The sequence below is a fragment of the Lepidochelys olivacea genome, assembly GCF_965140295.1.
Source record: "Lepidochelys olivacea isolate rLepOli2 genome assembly, chromosome: 14".
NCBI lineage: Eukaryota > Metazoa > Chordata > Testudines > Cheloniidae > Lepidochelys > Lepidochelys olivacea.
The window spans coordinates 41,956,356-41,975,916 of NC_140424.1; the positions used below are offsets into that span (position 1 = coordinate 41,956,356).

The 19,561-nt window shown below is 51.7% G+C and overlaps 1 protein-coding gene across 1 annotated transcript in view; it reads left to right on the top strand.

The window, feature by feature from the left end:
- Nucleotides 1–18,012, top strand: part of LOC311531022 (acetylcholinesterase-like) — a gene marked incomplete at its 3' end in the record, with an annotated part of 39,872 nt that extends 21,860 nt beyond the window's left edge. Inside the window, exons 4-7 of the mRNA XM_084648079.1 lie at nt 3,937–3,980; nt 14,719–15,092; nt 15,238–15,365; nt 17,832–18,012. Of these exons, the coding sequence (XP_084504205.1) occupies nt 3,937–3,980; nt 14,719–15,092; nt 15,238–15,365; nt 17,832–18,012 (727 nt within the window). The remainder of the gene's footprint in view (nt 1–3,936; nt 3,981–14,718; nt 15,093–15,237; nt 15,366–17,831) is intronic.
- Nucleotides 18,013–19,561: the final 1,549 nt, after the last annotated feature.

A 19,561-nucleotide genomic window follows, 5' to 3' on the forward strand; every position in this document is an offset into this window, starting at 1 on the left:
GTTGTTTCCTAGATTAGGGAAGGGACGGCAGCTATACAAAAAAATAACAATAATAACAATATACCACACATGGAAGAAATGAGAATTTGATAGCAATGAATATAAATCAGACATTAGCAATTGTAGAAAATTGAGGAGGGAATCAAAGAGTCACAAGGAGAAATCTATGACCAGTGGAGTTAAGGACAATAAGGATTTTTTAAAATGATAGTAAGAACAAAAAGAATCCTGATAATGGGATTAGTCCATTACTAGGTGGAAATGGCAGAATTATCAATAGTAATGCAGAAACGGTGGAAGTCTACAATAAATAATTCTGTTCTGTATTTGGGGGAAAAACAGATGATATAGTCTCATCATATGGGGATGACAACACTCTTTCCATTACACTAGTATCTCTGGAGGATGTTAAACAGAAGCTACCAAAATTAGACATTTTTAAATCAGCAGGTCCAGATAATTTGAATCCAAGAGTTTTAAAAGAGCTGACTAAGGAGCTCTCTGGCTCATTAATGTTGATTTTCAAAATATTTTGGAGCACAGGGGAAGTTCCAGAAGATGGGAAGAAAGATAATGTCATGCCAATTTATAAAAGGGGTAAATGAGATCACCTGGGCAATTATAGGGTGTTGATAAATTGGAGAGGGTCCAGAGAAGAGCCATAAGAATGACAAAAGGATTAGAAAACCTGTTTTATAGTGACAGAATCCAGGATCTCAATCTATGTAGCTTTACTGAGAGAAGGTGAAGAGGTCTATAAATACCTACCTAGGAACCAAATATTTAGTAATGGGCTTTTCAGTCTAGCAGAGTAAGGTCTGACATGATCTAAAGGTGGGAAGTCAAAGCAAGATAAATTCAGACTTCAAATAAGATATACAGAGGAATTAATGATTGGAACAATTTTCTAAGGGTCATGGTAGATTCTCCATCACTGATGATTTTTAAATTAAGATTGCATCTTTTTCTAAAAGATTTGCTCTAGGAATTGTTTGGGGAAACTCCTGTAGCCTGTGTTATAGAGGAGGTCAGATGAGATGATCACTATGGTCCCTTCTGGGCTTGGAATCTATGAATCTAGGAAGGGCCATTGTCTACCCTTTATCCATGTGTTCTCACACCTGCCACCCTGTTCCCATCCCTGCAGTAACACAGCCAATGTGACACATATTGTGAGCTCTACACATGGGAAAATCCCCAACTGTGCAGCATTGGGCACTGCATGGAGTGCCTGGGACATCTGCAAATTACACCTACTAGCAGGATGGTGCCCCTTCTACTTCCCCATCTACCCCACAGGGGGAGCGGGGGAGCTGCATATGCAGATTAGTCCAGGAAGCTGGCCTCTGTTCCCCTACTTTGCCTCCAGAGGGAGCCAGAGAGCACCTATTCCCACAGGCCACCTCCACCATCTTTCCTCCAGGCCACGTCCCTGCTACTTGCAGGCCTTCAAGCAGAGGGAAACCTTCTAAACTTAGGGCAGCCTGTGGCTATTGGCTCCTTTAAGAACAATGGCAGGTGGTGGCCATCTTTCCTAGGGACACCCTGGCTGCCACGTGAAAGGGCTGTAGGCAAAAGGCAGCTGACTCAGGACAGCTTGTGGCTTCAATCTCATTGACCACATTGGGAGATGGTGGCCATTTTTGGTTAGGGTAGCATGTGACCTCATCCTAGTTGGACGGACAACTGAGAGGCGCCATCTTAAGTGAGGACAAATGGTGGCTTCAGATTTCCTTCCAGTTCAGATCCTCCTATCTATGCCCCTATGTTCCCTGACATCCCAGTGTAATTCCCTGTCTCCCCACACACACACACACACACGCATGTTACTCTGCTCCCCACACTGTCCCTTCCTATGTCTATGAGCACAAAGGATGCCCATCTTCCCTGGGGGAAGCCTGGCTTCAGTCCCATTAGAAACAATGGGGAACAGTGGTCATCTTTCCTAGGGTCAGTCTCACTTTACAAAGAGCCGTAGCCCAATGGCAACAATCATAAATCAGGGCAGCCTGTGACTTCCATGTCAACAAGATCAATGGGGACATTACTCAGCTTTATAATGGGCAACCTGTAGAGTCACCCCATATAAAGAAAGTACAAGGCAGCAGCCATCTTAACTCAGGGCAGCCTCTGGCTTCACTCTTATTGGGAATAAGGGATGGCAGCCATTTTGGAAAGTGGCCAAATTGGCTCCTAATGACCCCTGCAACTGGGATGTCAGACTCAAGTCAGAGCATGTTCCCATCCCTGCCCAGGCCTAGTACTAATCTCTGCAGAGTGTGTTGAATTTCCCCACAGGATCCTCAAAGAGATAGGGGTCAGTGGGAGGCAATGGCACCCCTACAACCCCACAAAGCAGAACTTCTTTCGCATCGGACTGGAGCCGCCCCAAGTCAAGGAGACAGCCCCTGCCCACCACTGCACGTTCTTGGCAACACTGCTCACATAGAAGCCGAGCTCTATTGGTGAGTATCAGAGGGCTGAAAGGACAGCGGCCCTAGAGGGGAAAGTCCTCATGTCTCCCCACCCCTCTGACTGTTAAGGAAAAGTTAGCACATGTGACTCCATTTTGGTTTGGGGCCCACCATTGTTTAAATGCCAGCACATCATACACCAGGAGGAGTAATCCTCAGATATTGAATCCCTGTGAAAATCCTCCTCCTTGTCTCCAGCCTGCCTTGACTCCCAGTATCTGGTTTTTGTCAGTCTCTAACTCCCTGTCTCTTGGCCTTGATGTGAGGCCTCCCATCCTGATAATAAAAGTTACTGATGCATAGCTTTAGGACCATGCTGTGTAATTAACATACTGGTATAGCACGAGGAATGCACCAAGCAGGGATAGGTGGTAGATAAGACAAGGGTTTGTTTATTAGCTAAGGTTTCCGATGCACGAGAGCAACATGCTTTGCTAAAAAGTATATAACCTTTGTATAATCTGCATTCAGGGTCCCCTCCTGGCTAGCAGGGGGGCACCACGCTCGAGCGTAATAAACTTAGTGTCTTTTGGGAACTCTGCAGTTGTGGACTTTGTTTCTGTGCCTCAGCCTAGATTCGAACTGTGCGTGTCCTATCAGGTATAATTCGCAGCACTGGTGTGCGTGTCCTATCAGGTATAATTCGCAGCATTTGTGTGCGTGTCCTACAAGGTGTAATTCGTAGCACTTGTGTGCGTGTCCTACCAGGTGTAATTCTTAGCACTTGTGTGCGTGTCCTACAAGGTATAATTCGCAGCAGTTATGTGCGTGTCCTACAAGGTGTAATTCGTAACATGACCCAGCCAGTCCTAGAGGAGAAAGACTCTGAATCATATTCACACTTCCATGGGATCTTCTGGCCTGCTAGAGATGCCCCTTTTTCCTGCCTGGGGTAGATCTCTTGTCCCCTGGGAACTCCAGAATCCATCTACTATGGGGCAGCCCCAGGTTCGGCCCCATCTTCACTTGCTCAACCCCTCTGAGCAGGACAATAACACCCGTGTTTCCTGTACCAGCCAAACTCCATACACACCCCTTTCCAGTGGAGGAGGCATGAGCTAAGACAGGGTGATGCCTAACAGGGGTGGGTGAGGATGGAGGAATGGATCCAAGGACAGAGGGGGCTAGGGGCAGGTGGCCCATAATGGCACTGAAGAGAAAAGAGGCAGTGAAAAAATAACACACAGCTGGCTCTGGGGAGGGGCATGGCCATTGTGTAACTGTGCAGCACAGGAAGTGAAGGAGGATCCAAAAGAGGCTAGGAATCTTTTATGCCAGAGGCGGAGGGGCTCTTATGGGAGGTAGAGCAGAATGTTGCACATTGGACAGTGGGGATCACAGATGCTGGGAAACACAGGACCTCCACGAGCACAGCATCCCATACTGCTAAAATATAGCAGTGGGGGAGCACTGTCTGTGCGGGGACAGCCCTCTGATGATCCCCCCATGCTGCTCTTTGCAGCAAAGCGCCCGCAAGTGCACAGGGATTTGCACCGACTGCAAGGGGTGAGTATCCCATACTGAGCCCGTGCAGCACCTGGTTTCCCCTGCAGGTCTTCCCTCCCATCTGCGACTAGACCAAACCCTGCATAGTCTGAGCTCATCCCCACTGCTGTTAACCCCACTCGCTCTGTGTCCTGCAGGAGCAGACCCAAGAAGACATGTCCGGTTCAGGGGGCTGTGAATGAAGAGCTGAGCACTTACAATCCCCTGACAGGCGGAACCCTCCCTGCAGACAAGAGCATCCAGTGCCTGTTAGTATCTGTTGATTCATTAACGAGGCTCCTGCTAATAAACTCCCTTGGAATCCATGGATTGACCCTCCTTCTGCAACTCTTCCATATACAGTGCATTAAAGATATTCAGTCTAGAGACAAAACCCTGGTGTGTGATGTTGATTAGCTGATCCTGAGCAGGGGAGAGAGAGTGAGTGTGTTTGTGTATGTGTGTATTTGTGTGTGTGTGTTTTGGGGTTAAATGTTGAAATAATGAGTTACACAGATTACATTGGTGGGGAGGGTGAGGAGGTTAAATGATGCTCTGGGTTTTCACAAGGCAAATGACAAAGCCCAGAGATCACACTGTGCATTCAGAGCTAGAAATGAATCCCAAGAGTCCTGACTCCCAGCCTCCGCTGGTCTAACCAACTAGACCCCGATCCCCTCCCAGAGCTGAAATAGAACCCAGGCATCTTGGCTTCCAGCTCACACTTGTCTAATCCACCAAATCCCACTCTCGTCCCCAAGCTGAAGATAATTACTCTTTGGGGAGTTCTGTGCCAAAAAATTAAAAATTCTGTGCACATTATTTTAAAATTCTGCAAAATTCTGCATATTTTATTTGTCAAAGTAACACAATATAATCAGACGTGTTTCAATTATTTTGGTAATTTATCTCAAAATACCTGTCAGCAAGTATGTCTGAAACAATACAGACAACAAAAAAGATTCAGGAAATGTTTTTTGACAAATCATTTCCTTAGTAAGCATATTAATGCAGAACTTTGAGTAATAATTCATTTAAACTACAACGCAGAAACAAATTTCCCGCCCACCCCCAGAAGCAGTTGAAAGGCTTGGGGGAATCAGGGGTAACAGAAGAGCTAAGGGAGAGTGAAGTAATTGCTGGAAAGGAGCCTGTAAAGGACTTGTAAAGGATTGTTGGGAGTGGGTGGGAGAAATATTGGACAAGTGTTTTGGGGGGCAGGGAGGGATTGTTAGGGAGTTGGGGAGCCTCCCCCATGCAGAGCCTGGCTGACCCCTTGGCTCTCTCATGTAGTCAGGCACATCTGCCCCTGTCCCCATATGTCCCTGCACCCCATCCCCCCATCCCCACGTGTCCTTCTATCCCCACTCAGCCACTGTCCTCCACCCATGTGTTCCTACACCCTCTCCCCCTGTTCCCATTTGGCCCTGTGCCCCCATTCAGCCATCCCCTCCCCCATGTTTCCCTGTACACCCTCCCCCCTGTCCCCATGAGGCCCTGTGCCCCCTCTCAGCCACCTCCTTCCTCCATGTGGCCCTGCACACCCTCCCCATCCCAATGTATCCTTGAACACCCTCCCCGCATCCCCTTGTGGCCTTGCACCCCTACTCCAATTCAGCCCCTGCTCCAGTTTCTCCCCCCTTCCAGCTGTTATGAACCCCTGTCTGTGCCCCCCCCCCAAGAAGTTCCATGTGCCCCTCGCTGTCTGTCCCCACATATACCATGCCTCCTGACCTGGCCCCACTGGCAGGGCATTGTGAGGAAGGAAGCCTCTTCTCTTCCCTCTCCCCACCTGGGGCTGGCCAATGAGTGGATGCTTTCTGTTCTGGCACCACAGAGGATCCTAGTGGGCAAAATGCACAACTGCAGCAGAAGGCATTTTCTGTTGCGGGGATGGGGGTGGATTCTGCGTGGCACATGAATTCTGCGCATGTGCAATAACACAGAATTCCTCCAGGAGTAGATAATACCCCGGAGTCCTAACTCCAAGCACCCCCTCTGCTCTAACCACTCCCCTCCCATTTCTTGGGATAGAACTCAGAAGTCCTCTCTCCCAGCCTTCATGATCTAACCCACTGAACCCCTTCCCCTCCTTGCTGGTAATCAGTGGATAGTGAGGAAGAGCCGTACACACCAGCAAGTCTCAGCAAATCAGTGGTTTATTTATAACACTTGTGGGCCATTATATGATACAAGCCACAGAGACAGGTTCTTGCTCAGCCCTTAGCCTCCCTGCTCAGGGGCTTGTGGGGTTTGGCACAGGGGCACCTGCCCACCTGAGGGCTGAGCCTCCACAACTCATTGTGGGAATGATCAACTCCGGAACCAGAGTCCCCACTCCCCCGAGGGCAAAGACCCCATGTCCCTTTCCCCATCCTCCTGAGGCAGATGATTCCCCTTTGGGGGGCAGGGAGAGGGACTCAGACACCCCCTAGTGTGATAGGGGACAGACTGTCAGAGGCAAAGAGAGCAGGGAAAGAGGCTCAGACCACCTTAGAAGGGCAAGCCCTCCAGATCCCCACTTCTAGAATGCCCTATGGCTCAGTTCTCTCAGATCTCCTCGGATCTCAGTTGAAGCAGCATCAAACCACCATTTCTCTCATCATTCACTGCTGCCTTTATTATTATTTCTCTGGCTTTGAAAGGGCAAGTGGGGTGAATCAGATGGGCTGTGCTGGGATGGGTTTACAGTGTGGATAGGCAAGGAAGGAAGTAGGGTGGGATTGGAGCTGGCTCAGACCTAAAATTTGGGGTCTAAAGCCAGCTATAGTTGAGAGGGGGTTGAGAAGAACTGGCAGGCGGGGTGTCTCGGGGTAGATTTAAGGGTTAAAAGTTTAAGAGTTAGAGTCAGGTGGTCAAATGTTGGGACCAGAGTTATAATTAGGGTGTTAGGGTCAGTTTTTGGAGCTTGGCGGATCCAATTCCAGTTGGATGTTAGGGTTAAGTGGTAGGGTGGCTGGAACTGTTACGTTCAGGGTTAGGGTGATGCAGATAAGGTTACAGGAGAGGCAACAGGCTTGTAAAGTAGGACAGGGCGTGGGGTTGAATGGTGGGGTTCTTGGTTAGCATTAGTGGGGATGGGGTAGAGGGCAGAGGTGGGGACAGGATGAGAGGGCTGGGAGGCTGGGTTAGGTGGCAGGGTGATAGGGTTGTGGGATAAGAGAAGCATAATAGGGTTACAATTAGGGTGTAGAACAGGGGTCTCAAACTCAAAGGACCACGAGGGCCACATGAGGACTAGTACATTGGCCCAAGGGCCGCATCACTGACCCCACTCCACCCCTTCCATGAGGCCCTGCCCCTGCCCCACCTCTTCCCACCCCTTCCCTGCCCCCATTCCAACCCCTTTCCTGAAATCCCCACCCCAACTTCACCCCCTCCCTGCCCCCAGGGTGTGCAGGAGGAGTGCAGGGTGCAGCAGGGGGCTCAGGGCAGGGAGTTGGGGTGCAGGAGGGGTGTGGGGTACGCAAGGGGCTCAGGGCAGGGGGTCCGAGAGCGGGGTGCAGCAGGGGACTCAGGGCAGGTGGTCGGGGTGCAGGACGGGTGTGGGGTGTGGCAGGGGGTTCGGCTGCAGGAGGGGTTCTGGGGGCAGGCTCCAGCCCATGCACCGGGAGCAGGGCAGGCTCCCCACCTGCCTGCCCTGCCCCTGCGCCGCTCTGGGAAGCAGCCAGAACCTGGTGGGAGGGCCGGGGGGACACAGGGGTCTGTGTATTGCCTTGGCCGCGCCTCCAGGCACCACCCCCCGCAGCTCCCATTGGCTGGGAACGGGGAACCGCAGCCAATGGGAGCTTCGGGGGAGGTACCTGGAGGCGCGTCCAGGGCAACACACAGACCCCTATGTCCTGTCCCCCTCCCATCCTCCTCCTCCTCCCCCAGGTCCCGGCCACTTTCCAGAGCGGCAAGGGGGCAGGGCAGGCAGGCAGGGAGCCTGCCCTGCCCCCAGTGCAGGCTGGGCCAGGCCGGAGCCTCTGTAGGTAAACGCCGAGGGAGTTGGCGGGCCGCAGAAAATAACCCCGCGGGCCATGTGTTTGAGACCCCTGCTGCAGAATAAGGGTTGGTCGACAGGATTAAGGGATTGGCTTTGGGCACTAGCAATTGGGCGGGTTAGGTTTGGGGTTTCAGTGTTAGGGTTAGGGCTATGGATATGGGGTTAAGGCAAGAGTGTTAGCATTAGGGCTATTGGTATGCGGTTAAGAAATGAGTGTTAGGGTTTGGGTTTCACTGTTAAGGTTTCAGAGTAGCAGCCGTGTCAGTCTGTATTCGCAAAAAGAAAAGGAGGACTTGTGGCACCTTAGAGACTAACCAATTTATTTGAGCATGAGCTTTCGTGAGCTACAGCTCACTCCATTGGATGCATACTGTGGAAAGTACAGAAGATCTTTTTATACAGACAAACCATGAAAAAATGGGTGTTTACCACTAGAAAAGGTTTTCTCTTCCCCCACCCCACTCTCCTGCTGGTAATAGTGTGATGACTGTGATGACACTGCAGAACTGGCCTGGCTCAGGGGTGCAGGTGTCCCCATTCGGCATGCAACCAACCTGGGGGATCGCAATGGTGCACTCCCGGCACTGCAGGCCCCCCGCAGTGGGTACAAATGGGCACAGAGAGAGCGTCAGAGAGATGGACAGAATGGGGGAAAATAGAGAGATGGAGGATGGAGAGAGGTGCTTGCCTATCTGCACACAGAGCCCTATCTGCAGTGAGCTTATCCCTGGGGGTACACGCTGCAGAAGAATCCCCCAGCTGGCCCTAGGAGCTAAGCCAGCCAAAGCTGTCCCCGAGTCTCTGCACAGGCCGAGCCAAGCCACCCCTCCCCCAGACTTACCCCCCAGCACAAAGAACAGCAGGGCAGTGGCTGTGAGGAGCAAAGCCCAGGCCATGCTGGGCTACTCCAGGTCACTGGCAGACGCTGGGGCCAGGGAGAGATGATACCCCGACAGTATTCCTGATTCCTGAGAGAGAGCAGATTTGGTTCTAAGGCATGGGAACCGCCAGTGCAGGAATTTCCCAGAGGGGGAATTATACAGGGAAAGGAACTGTCCCTTTTTGGATCAACAGGAGAATAAACAGGATGCAGGATACATTAAATTAGCCCCAGGAAAACTCTTTGCTGACACCTATTTACTCCTGATTCATAGCCCCCAGCTATCCCCTCACAGCCCTTGGCTCCCCACAGCTCCGCTGATGCTCCTCAATCCCGACCCCCAGCCCTCTGCTATCCCACCCCCTAGGCATCCCCCACAGCTCTGCTGATACCCCTCAATGCAGATCCACAGCCCCCTGGTAACCTAGCTCTGAGAACCCACCCCCCAAAGCTCTGCCAATGACCCTCAATCCCAACCCACAGACTCCTGCTAACCCCTCCCTCAGCTCCCCCAGACCTCATGGCTCATCCAATGCCTGTCAGTCCTGAGTCCTGCCCTCCAGCCCTCTGCTATCCCGGCTCTGGGCTCCCCACACAGCTCTATCGGTAACCCTCAACCCCAACCCGCAGACCCTGCTGTCCCAGCCCTGGACTCCCCCATTCCTGCAGCTGTTAGTGTCCCTCAGTCTCATGCAGCACAGCTCCCCCTCTCCGGCTGCCACACCACAAATCTGGGCTAAACCTTTTCACCTAATATGCACTCAGAGTCCCGCTCTGACTTACCCAACTTAGCTCAGTTGTGACCAACTTGTGACCGATGATGGCAACTAGAAAAAACAAAACCCCTATTGGCGAATGACTAGGGGTATGTCTACACTACGGAATAAGGTCGAATTTATAGAAGTCGGTTTTTTAGAAATCGGTTTTATATATTCGAGTGTGTGTGTCCCCACAGAAAATGCTCTAAGTGCATTAAGTGCATTAACTCGGCGGAGCGCTTCCACAGTACCGAGGCTAGAGTTGACTTCCGGAGCGTTGCACTGTGGGTAGCTAGCCCACAGTTCCCGCAGTCTCCGCTGCCCATTGGAATTCTGGGTTGAGATCCCAATGCCTGATGGGGCTAAAACATTGTCGCGGGTGGTTCTGGGTACATATCATCAGGCCCCTGTTCCCTCCCTCCCTCCGTGAAAGCAAGGGCAGACAATCATTTCGCGCCTTTTTTCCTGAGTTACCTGTGCAGACGCCATACCACGGCAAGCATGGAGCCCGCTCAGGTAACCGTCACCCTATGTCTCCTGGGTGCTGGCAGACGCGGTACGGCATTGCTACACAGTAGCAGCAACCCCTTGCCTTGTGGCAGCAGACGGTACAGTACGACTGGTAGCCCTCATCGTCATGTCCGAGGTGCTCCTGGCCACGTCGGCTGGGAGCGCCTGGGCAGACATGGGCGCAGGGACTAAATTTGGAGTGACTTGACCAGGTCATTCTCTTTAGTCCTGCAGTCAGTCCTATTGAACTGTCTTATGGTGAGCGGACAGGCGATACGGACTGCTAGCAGTCGTACTGTACCATCTTCTGCCAGGCAGGCAAGAGATGAGGATTGCTAGTAGTCGTATTGTACCATCTTCTGCCAGGCAGGCAAGAGATGAGGATGGCTAGCAGTCGTACTGTACCATCTTCTGCCGAGCAGCCATGAGATGTGGATGGCATGCAGTCCTTCTGCACCGTCTGCTGCCAGCCAAAGATGTAAAAGATAGATGGAGTGGGTCAAAACAAGAAATAGACCAGATTTGTTTTGTATTCATTTGCCTCCTCCCCTGTCTAGGGGACTCATTCCTCTAGGTCACACTGTAGTCACTCACAGAGAAGGTGCAGCGAGGTAAATCTAGCCATGTATCAATCAGAGGCCAGGCTAACCTCCTTGTTCCAATAAGAACGATAACTTAGGTGCACCATTTCTTATTGGAATCCTCCGTGAAGTCCTGCCTGAAATACTCCTTGATGTACAGACACCCCCTTTGTTGATTTTAGCTCCCTGAAGCCAACCCTGTAAGCCGTGTCGTCAGTCGCCCCTCCCTCCGTCAGAGCAACGGCAGACAATCGTTCGGCGCCTTTTTTCTGTGCGGACGCCATACCAAGGCAAGCATGGAGGCCGCTCAGCTCACTTTGGCAATTAGGAGCACATTAAACACCACACGCATTATCCAGCAGTATATGCAGCACCAGAACCTGGCAAAGCGATACTGGGCGAGGAGGCGACGTCAGCGCGGTCACGTGAGTGATCAGGACATGGACACAGATTTCTCTGAAAGCATGGGCCCTGCCAATGCATGCATCATAGTGCTAATGGGGCAGGTTCATGCTGTGGAACGCCGATTCTGGGCTCGGGAAACAAGCACAGACTGGTGGGACCGCATAGTGTTGCAGGTCTGGGACGATTCCCAGTGGCTGCGAAACTTTCGCATGCGTAAGGGCACTTCCATGGAACTTTGTGACTTGCTTTCCCCTGCCCTGAGGCGCATGAATACCAAGATGAGAGCAGCCCTCACAGTTGAGAAGCGAGTGGCGATAGCCCTGTGGAAGCTTGCAACGCCAGACAGCTACCGGTCAGTTGGGAATCAATTTGGAGTGGGCAAATCTACTGTGGGGGCTGCTGTGATGCAAGTAGCCCATGCAATCAAAGATCTGCTGATATCAAGGGTAGTGACCCTGGGAAATGTGCAGGTCATAGTGGATGGCTTTGCTGCAATGGGATTCCCTAACTGTGGTGGGGCTATAGACGGAACCCATATCCCTATCTTGGCACCGGAGCACCAAGCCGCCGAGTACATAAACCGCAAGGGGTACTTTTCAATAGTGCTGCAAGCTCTGGTGGATCACAAGGGACGTTTCACCAACATCAACGTGGGATGGCCGGGAAAGGTGCATGATGCTCGCATCTTCAGGAACTCTGGTCTGTTTCAAAAGCTGCAGGAAGGGACTTTATTCCCAGACCAGAAAATAACTGTTGGGGATGTTGAAATGCCTATATGTATCCTTGGGGACCCAGCCTACCCCTTAATGCCATGGCTCATGAAGCCGTACACAGGCAGCCTGGACAGTAGTCAGGAGCTGTTCAACTACAGGCTGAGCAAGTGCAGAATGGTGGTAGAATGTGCATTTGGACGTTTAAAGGCGCGCTGGCGCAGTTTACTGACTCACTTAGACCTCAGCGAAACCAATATTCCCACTGTTATTACTGCTTGATGTGTGCTCCACAATATCTGTGAGAGTAAGAGGGAGACGTTTATGGCGAGGTGGGAGGTTGAGGCAAATCGCCTGGCTGCTGGTTACGCGCAGCCAGACACCAGGGCGGTTAGAAGAGCACAGGAGGGCGCGGTACGCATCAGAGAAGCTTTGAAAACCAGTTTCATGACTGGCCAGGCTACAGTGTGAAAGTTCTGTTTGTTTCTCCTTGATGAAACCCCCCGCCCCTTGGTTCACTCTACTTCCCTGTAAGCTAACCACCCGCCCCTCCTCCCTTCAATCACCGCTTGCAGAGGCAATAAAGTCATTGTTGCTTCACATTCATGCATTCTTTATTCATTCATCACACAAATAGGGGGATGACTACCAAGGTAGCCCAGGAGGGGTGGTGGAGGAGGGAAGGAAAATGCCACACAGCACTTTAAGCACAGCACTTTAAAAGTTTACAACTTTAAAATTTATTGAATGACAGCCTTCTTTTTTTTGGGCAATCCTCTGTGGTGGAGTGGCTGGTTGGCCGGAGGCCCCCCCACCGCGTTCTTGGGCGTCTGGGTGTGGAGGCTATGGAACTTGGGGAGGAGGGCGGTTGGTTACAGAGGGGCTGCAGTGGCAGTCTGTGCTCCAGCTGCCTTTGCTGCAGCTCAACCATACACTGGAGCATACTGGTTTGGTCCTGCAGCAGCCTCAGCATTGAATCCTACCTCCTCTCATCACGCTGCCGCCACATTTGAACTTCAGCCCTGTCTTCAGCCCGCCACTTACTCTCTTCAGCCCACCACTTACTCTCTTCAGCCCGCCACCTCTCCTCCCAGTCATTTTGTGCTTTCCTGCACTCTGACATTATTTGCCTCCACGCATTCGTCTGTGCTCTGTCAGTGTGGGAGGACAGCATGAGCTCGGAGAACATTTCATCGCGAGTGCGTTTTTTTTTCTTTCTAAGCTTCACTAGCCTCTGGGAAGGAGAAGATCCTGTGATCATTGAAACACATGCAGCTGGTGGAGAAGAAAAAAGGGACAGCGGTATTTAAAAAGACACATTTTATAAAACAGTGGCTACACTCTTTCAGGGTAAACCTTGCTGTTAACATTACATACATAGCACATGTGCTTTCGTTACAAGGTCGCATTTTGCCTCCTCCCACCGCGTGACTACCCCCTCAACCTTCCCCCCTCCCTGTGGCTAACAGCGGGGAACATTTCTGTTTAGCCACAGGCAAACAGCCCAGCAGGAATGGGCTCCTCTGAGTGTCCCCTGAAGAAAAGCACTCTATTTCAACCAGGTGACCATGAATTATATCTCACTCTCCTGAGGATAACACAGAGAGATAAAGAACGGATGTTGTTTGAATGCCAGCAAACATACACTGCAATGCTTTGTTCTACAATGAGTCCCGAGTACGTGTTACTGGCCTGGAGTGGTAAAGTGTCCTACCATGAAGGACGCAATAAGGCTGCCCTCCCCAGAAACCTTTTGCAAAGGCTTTAGGACTACATCTAGGAGAACCGCAAATGCAAGGGCAAAGTAATCCTTTCACATGCTTGCTTTTAAACCATGTATAGTATTTTAAAAGGTACACTCACCAGAGGTCCCTTCTCCGCCTGCTGGGTCCAGGGGGCAGCCTTGGGTGGGTTCGGGGGGTACTGGCTCCAGGTCTAGGGTGAGAAACAGTTCCTGGCTGTCGGGAAAACCGGTTTCTCCGCTTGCTTGCTGTGAGCTATCTACAACCTCCTCATCATCATCATCTTCTTCGTCCCCAAAACCTGCTTCCGTATTGCCTCCATCTCCATTGAAGGAGTCAAACAACACAGCTGGGGTAGTGGTGGCTGAACCCCCTAAAATGGCATGCAGCTCATCATAGAAGCGGCATGTTTGGGGCTCTGACCCGGAGCGGCCGTTCGCCTCTCTGGTTTTCTGGTAGGCTTGCCTCAGCTCCTTCAGTTTCACGCGGCACTGCTTCGGGTCCCTGTTATGGCCTCTGTCCTTCATGCCCTGGGAGATTTTGACAAAGGTTTTGGCATTTCGAAAACTGGAACGGAGTTCTGATAGCACGGATTCCTCTCCCCAAACAGCGATCAGATCCCGTACCTCCTGTTCGGTCCATGCTGGAGCTCTTTTGCGATTCTGGGACTCCATCATGGTCACCTGTGCTGATGAGCTCTGCATGGTCACCTGCAGCTTGCCACGCTGGCCAAACAGGAAATGAGATTCAAAAGTTCGCGGTTCTTTTCCTGTCTACCTGGCCAGTGCATCTGAGTTGAAAGTGCTGTCCAGAGCGGTCATAATGGAGCACTCTGGGATAGCTCCCGGAGGCCAATACCATCGAATTATGTCCACAGTACCCCAAATTCGAGCCGCCAACATCGATTTAAGCGCTAATCCACTTGTCAGGGGTGGAGTAAGGAAATCGATTTTAAGAGCCCTTTAAGTCGAAATAAAGGGCTTCATTGTGTGGACGGGTGCAGGTTTACATCGATTTAACGCTGCTAAATTCGACCTAAAGTCCTAGTGTAGACCAGGGCTATGAGAAGCAACCCAGGGACCTCAGGGCAATTTCAGACCCACCTACCCCCAGGAGGAACAAACAGGCCCAGAGCCGTTAATAATGTTCATGCCTCACTCGACATCTATGATGGGCGCTTCTTAGCTGCCACTGGGAAAGTGATTGTTGCCTCCATGAACTACCGGCTGGGGGCACTGGGCTTCCTGTCTCTGCCCCCAGCCGCCCCGGGGAACGCCGGCTTGTGGGACCAGCGACTGGTGATGCGCTGGCTGCAGGACAACGCGGCCGCCTTCGGTGGGGACCCAGCCCATTTCATACTCTTTGGCCAGGACGCTGGGGCTGCGTCAGTCGGCTTCCACCTTCTTTCCCCAGGGAGCCGGCCCCTCTTCACCAGGGCCGCACTGCAGAGCAGAGCCCCGAATGCACCATGGGCTTGGATTTTGCTTGAGGAGGCCAAGGAGAGAGGCCAGAGGCTGGGCCAGCTGCTGGACTGTACCGATAGCGATGACACGGCCTTGGTGGGCTGCCTGCAGGGGAAAGGAACCCGGAGAGTTCCCCAAACACGAGTTCTCCATTTTGAACCGCAAGAAGTAGCTGGGGCTGCCCTTTGTGCCACCACCAGATGGGGATTTTCTCCCTGATGCACCACCAAGACTCCTGCAGGCCAGGCACGACCAGCCTATGACAATCGGATTTGGTTCCTCCTCAAACGAAGGCTCCTACATACTAATTTTTGCTATCCCCAGCTTCAACCTGGAGAATGCCAGCTCCATCGGCTGGGAGGAGCTGCTGTAGGTGGTGAGGCTGATAGTGCCAGAGGCACCAGAAGAGAAGGTGCTGCAGTATGTTGCGGCGTTCACCAGAAGCAGGTGAGGGAATCCCCCAGAATCCCCTTGCCCCCATGAGCCAGACCCTGAGCGCAGCTGTATCTTTGTGGCCAGGTGTCCACATCTTCCAGGAAGACCCGGGTCAATGCCATGTGGAAGAAGGGATCCCTCTGAAAAATACTTAATCTATTTGGGTGAAGCCCCTGACCTAGAGCTCATCTTACTTGAAGAAGGTAAAATCTGAGCCCCCTAGTTACAAGTTAGGGATAATTCCCTTCTTCCCACATCAGGATGTCGGTGATCCCACAAACACACCCATCCTCATTCAAGGAAACAAGACTTTTAGCCAGTAGCCAGTGATCTCAAAGCTCTGCCTGCCCTTTCCCAGCCCTGCCACACAAACTCCAGGGCTGTCCATGCGACAAATACTATACAGGCATCGCTATAGCACCCATCATGTCAATACAGCCTGCAGCAGCCAAAGGGGTTGCTCCAGCGGTGGAGGAAATCACCTGCCCAAAAACCAGGAGCCACATCGACAAAAGCCGCTTTCCAACAACATAACTACAGCTGCTCCAGGGGCTAAGTCAGCACAGCTTTGGCAGTCTGGGTATGTTTTTTTCACGTCTCCGACTGAGATAACTGTGGCAACTTAACTATTAAGTGTACATCCGGGCATATGTAGACTGGCATGCTCCCTTGCAGAAAAAATAAACAAGTGTAAGCAAGGTCTGGATGAGCTCTTCCCTGACATCGAGTGATGAGCTGGAGAAGAGGATTTCAGGTGCTGATCTCGTTTGCATGGGCACAAGCCCCCTGCCTAGGGGCTTAGCATGATGGCATTTCTTTGCCCAAATGATCACTTTTGGCTGGTGTTGGATCCCCAGACTCTTTGTTATTGGAACAGGGGTAATAAAGGGTTGTTATCTTTGTTGTGTGAATCAAGGGCAGCAGAACTGCTTGTACCCTGATTGAGGGACTCACCCTCAACTAAACGGCACTCGCTAGGCAGGGGACATGGGTGCCAAAGCTCCGTGAGTTATGAAAAGGTGGGGATAAGCACTTGTGCCTGGTGGTGTGGGCTTTGCTTAAGTACCCTGGACATTCTTTAATCCTTTTTCTCTTTAGTGTGTGATAACCAAGTTGATTGAGAGTCTTATTACACACCGCAAAGCTGAAATCACTGATAACCAGCTCTAAGTATTAGATCTGCTTTGGGACAGTGTCTCTGATGCAAGAGACTGCCCAGTATGTATTAGTAAGCTCGTGCACTGACAGCTAAAATCACTGAGACCTGTGTTAAGTGGTGGGACCTGAAAACGTCATGGCAAGTGGGCTGGCAGGGTGGCCAGCAGAGAGGAGCAGTGAACAAGTGCCCAGACAGTGGAGCGAGCAAGGTACCTTCTTCCCCGCCACTCCACCCGGGGGGGGAAGTGAACTCTGCAGATGCACCTCTGAACTCTGGGCCTGCACTAACCAAGGACAACAACTGTGAGTGGGGTGCAGGGAATGGGACGGGCATGTCAAAGGGACATTTGGTTGCTGGACTTAAGAACCTGAGGGAAAAGGAACTGCCCAACTTACTCGGGAGTGGGTCTTTTGCTCATGCCTAATGTTTATGAACTCTTTTTGGGGCATTTTCCCAAATTAATGATGGGTTACTTCCCTCCTGTCATGAAAAGTTTCTTTCCTACACTCAGATTCCAGACTTCCGAGAGGGGAAGTACATAAGAACATAAGAACTGCCATATTGGGTCAGTGGAAGATGGTGACCGTTTTTATTAGGGCAGCATGTCACATCATCCTAGTTGAAAGGACAAGTGAGAGAGGCCATCTTAAATGAGGGCAAATGGTGGCTTCAGACTCCCTTCCCAATTCAGGTCTTCCTATGTTCCCTGACATCCCAGTGTCATTCCCTGTCCTTCCCCATCCACCCCCCCCCCCACCCCGCTGCATGTTGCTCTGTCCCCCACGCTGCCCTTTCCTGTGTCTGTGAGCACAAAGGATGCCCATCTGCCTGGCTTCAGTCCCATTGCAAACAATGGAAAACAGTGGCCATCTTCCCTAGGGAAGGTCTCACTTTACAAGGGGCTCTAGGCCAATGGCAGCCATTATAACTCAGGGCTGCCTGTGGCTTCAATCTCATAGAGATAATTGGAAGACAGTGGCCATGTTTATACAGGGAAACCTGTAGCATCACCCCATATGTAAAGACCGGGTGGCAGCAGCCATCTTAACTGAGAACATCCTATGGCTTTCCTCTAATTTGAAACAACACAAGATGGCAGCCATTTTGGAAAGGGGCCAAACTTTTCAAGTTGGCTCATCATCACCCCTGCATCTGGGATGCCAGCTGGTGCCAGCTCCCTGTTCCTGTCCCTGCCAATCCCTGATACTAACCTCAGTGGAGCATGTTCATTTTCCACAAAGGAAACCCATGGTGGGGAAAGGTAGTGCGAAGCAGTGGCCCCGCTATGACCTCACAAAGCAGAACTTTGAGCGCGTCAGCTTTAAGCCACCCCAAGTTGAGAAGGCATCTCCCACCTTGCACTGTGAATTCTTGGCATCACAGCTGTCAGAGAAACCAAGAGTCCCAGATGAGCATCAGTAGGATGGGAGGATGGCAGCCCTAGAGGGGAAAGGTCCCGTGTCTCCCCACCCCTCTGAGTCCCCCAGTTCCCCAAACGTGGGGCTGGATTGGAGATGGCTCCCCTCTAGAAGAGAAAGATCCCAGCTCACATTCTTATTTCCATGGGATCTTCTGGCCTCCTAGAGAGGCCCCATTCTCCTGCCTGGGGTAGAAATCGCATCCCCTGGGAACTCCAGAACTCATCTACTGTAGGGAAGACACAGGTTCTACCCCTTCTTCTATTGCTTGGCTGGGTAGGAAGATGACAACCATGTTTCCTCTCCAAGGTTCCCCCATATACCCTCCATTCCAATGAAGCAGGAATGAGCTCAGACACATGGATTCCTCGCAGGGTGGATGGGGATGGATCCAAGGACACTGGGCGATGGGGGCAGGTGGCTGGTAATGGTACAGAAGAGAAAGGAGGCAGTGAAAGAATGACATGCAGCTGAGTCTCGGGAGGGGCACAGCCATTGTGTAATTGTGTACAACAGGGACTGAATGAGAATCCAGTGGCTGCTGGGAATCCTGAATGCCAGGGGCCCTCTTAGGTGAGGCAGAACAGAACCTTGCACACTGGACCCCGGGGTTCACAGATGCTGGGAAACACGGGAACTCCAGCAGCAGAGCATCCCCTACTGCAACAATGTAGCACTAGGGGACAGCCCTGACCGTGCAGGGACTGCCCCCTGCTGAACCCCCCATGCCACTATCTGCAGCAAAGCACCCCCTAGTGCACGGGGAATAGCACTGACTGTAGGGGGCGAGTGTCCGATACCGAGCCCACGCAGCGCCTGGTTTCCCCTGCAGGTCTCCCCTCCCATTTGCAAGTAGACCTAACCCTGCATAGTCTGAGCTCATCCCCACTGCTGTTAACCCCATTCGCTCTGTGTCCTGCAGGAGCAGACCCAAGTTGTGCCCAGCCTGGGCGGCTGGGGATGAAGAGCTGAGCACTTACAATCCTCTGATGGGAGGAACCCTCCATGCAGACAAGAGCATCCAGTTCCTATTAGCGCCCGCCGATTCATTAACGAGAATCCTGCTCATAAACCTGCTGGGAATCCATTAATTGACCCTCCCTCTGTATCTCCTCCACCCCAGTGCATTAAAGTATATTCAGTCTGGAGACAGAGCCCTGGTGTGTGGGTTGATTAGAAGCTCCTGAGCAGGGGGGACAGTGTGTGTGTGTGTGTGTGTGTGTGTGAGAGAGAGAGAGAGAGAGAGAGAGAGAGAGAGAGAGAGAATTGTGGGTGGGGTTGGGAGTTAAGTGGTGAGATAATGAGGGACACAGATTATATAAGGGAGTAAATGATGCTCTGGGGTTTGAAGAGGCAAATGACAAAGCCCAGAGATCACACTGTGCATCCAGAGCCAGATATGGAACCCAGGAGTTCTGACTTCCAGGCTCCCCTGGTCTAACCAACTAGACCCCAATTGCCTCGTGGAACTGGGATAGAACCCAGGCATTTTGGCTTCCAGCTCACATTTGTCTACTCCACTAAACCCTACTCTCATCTCCAAGCTGGAGATA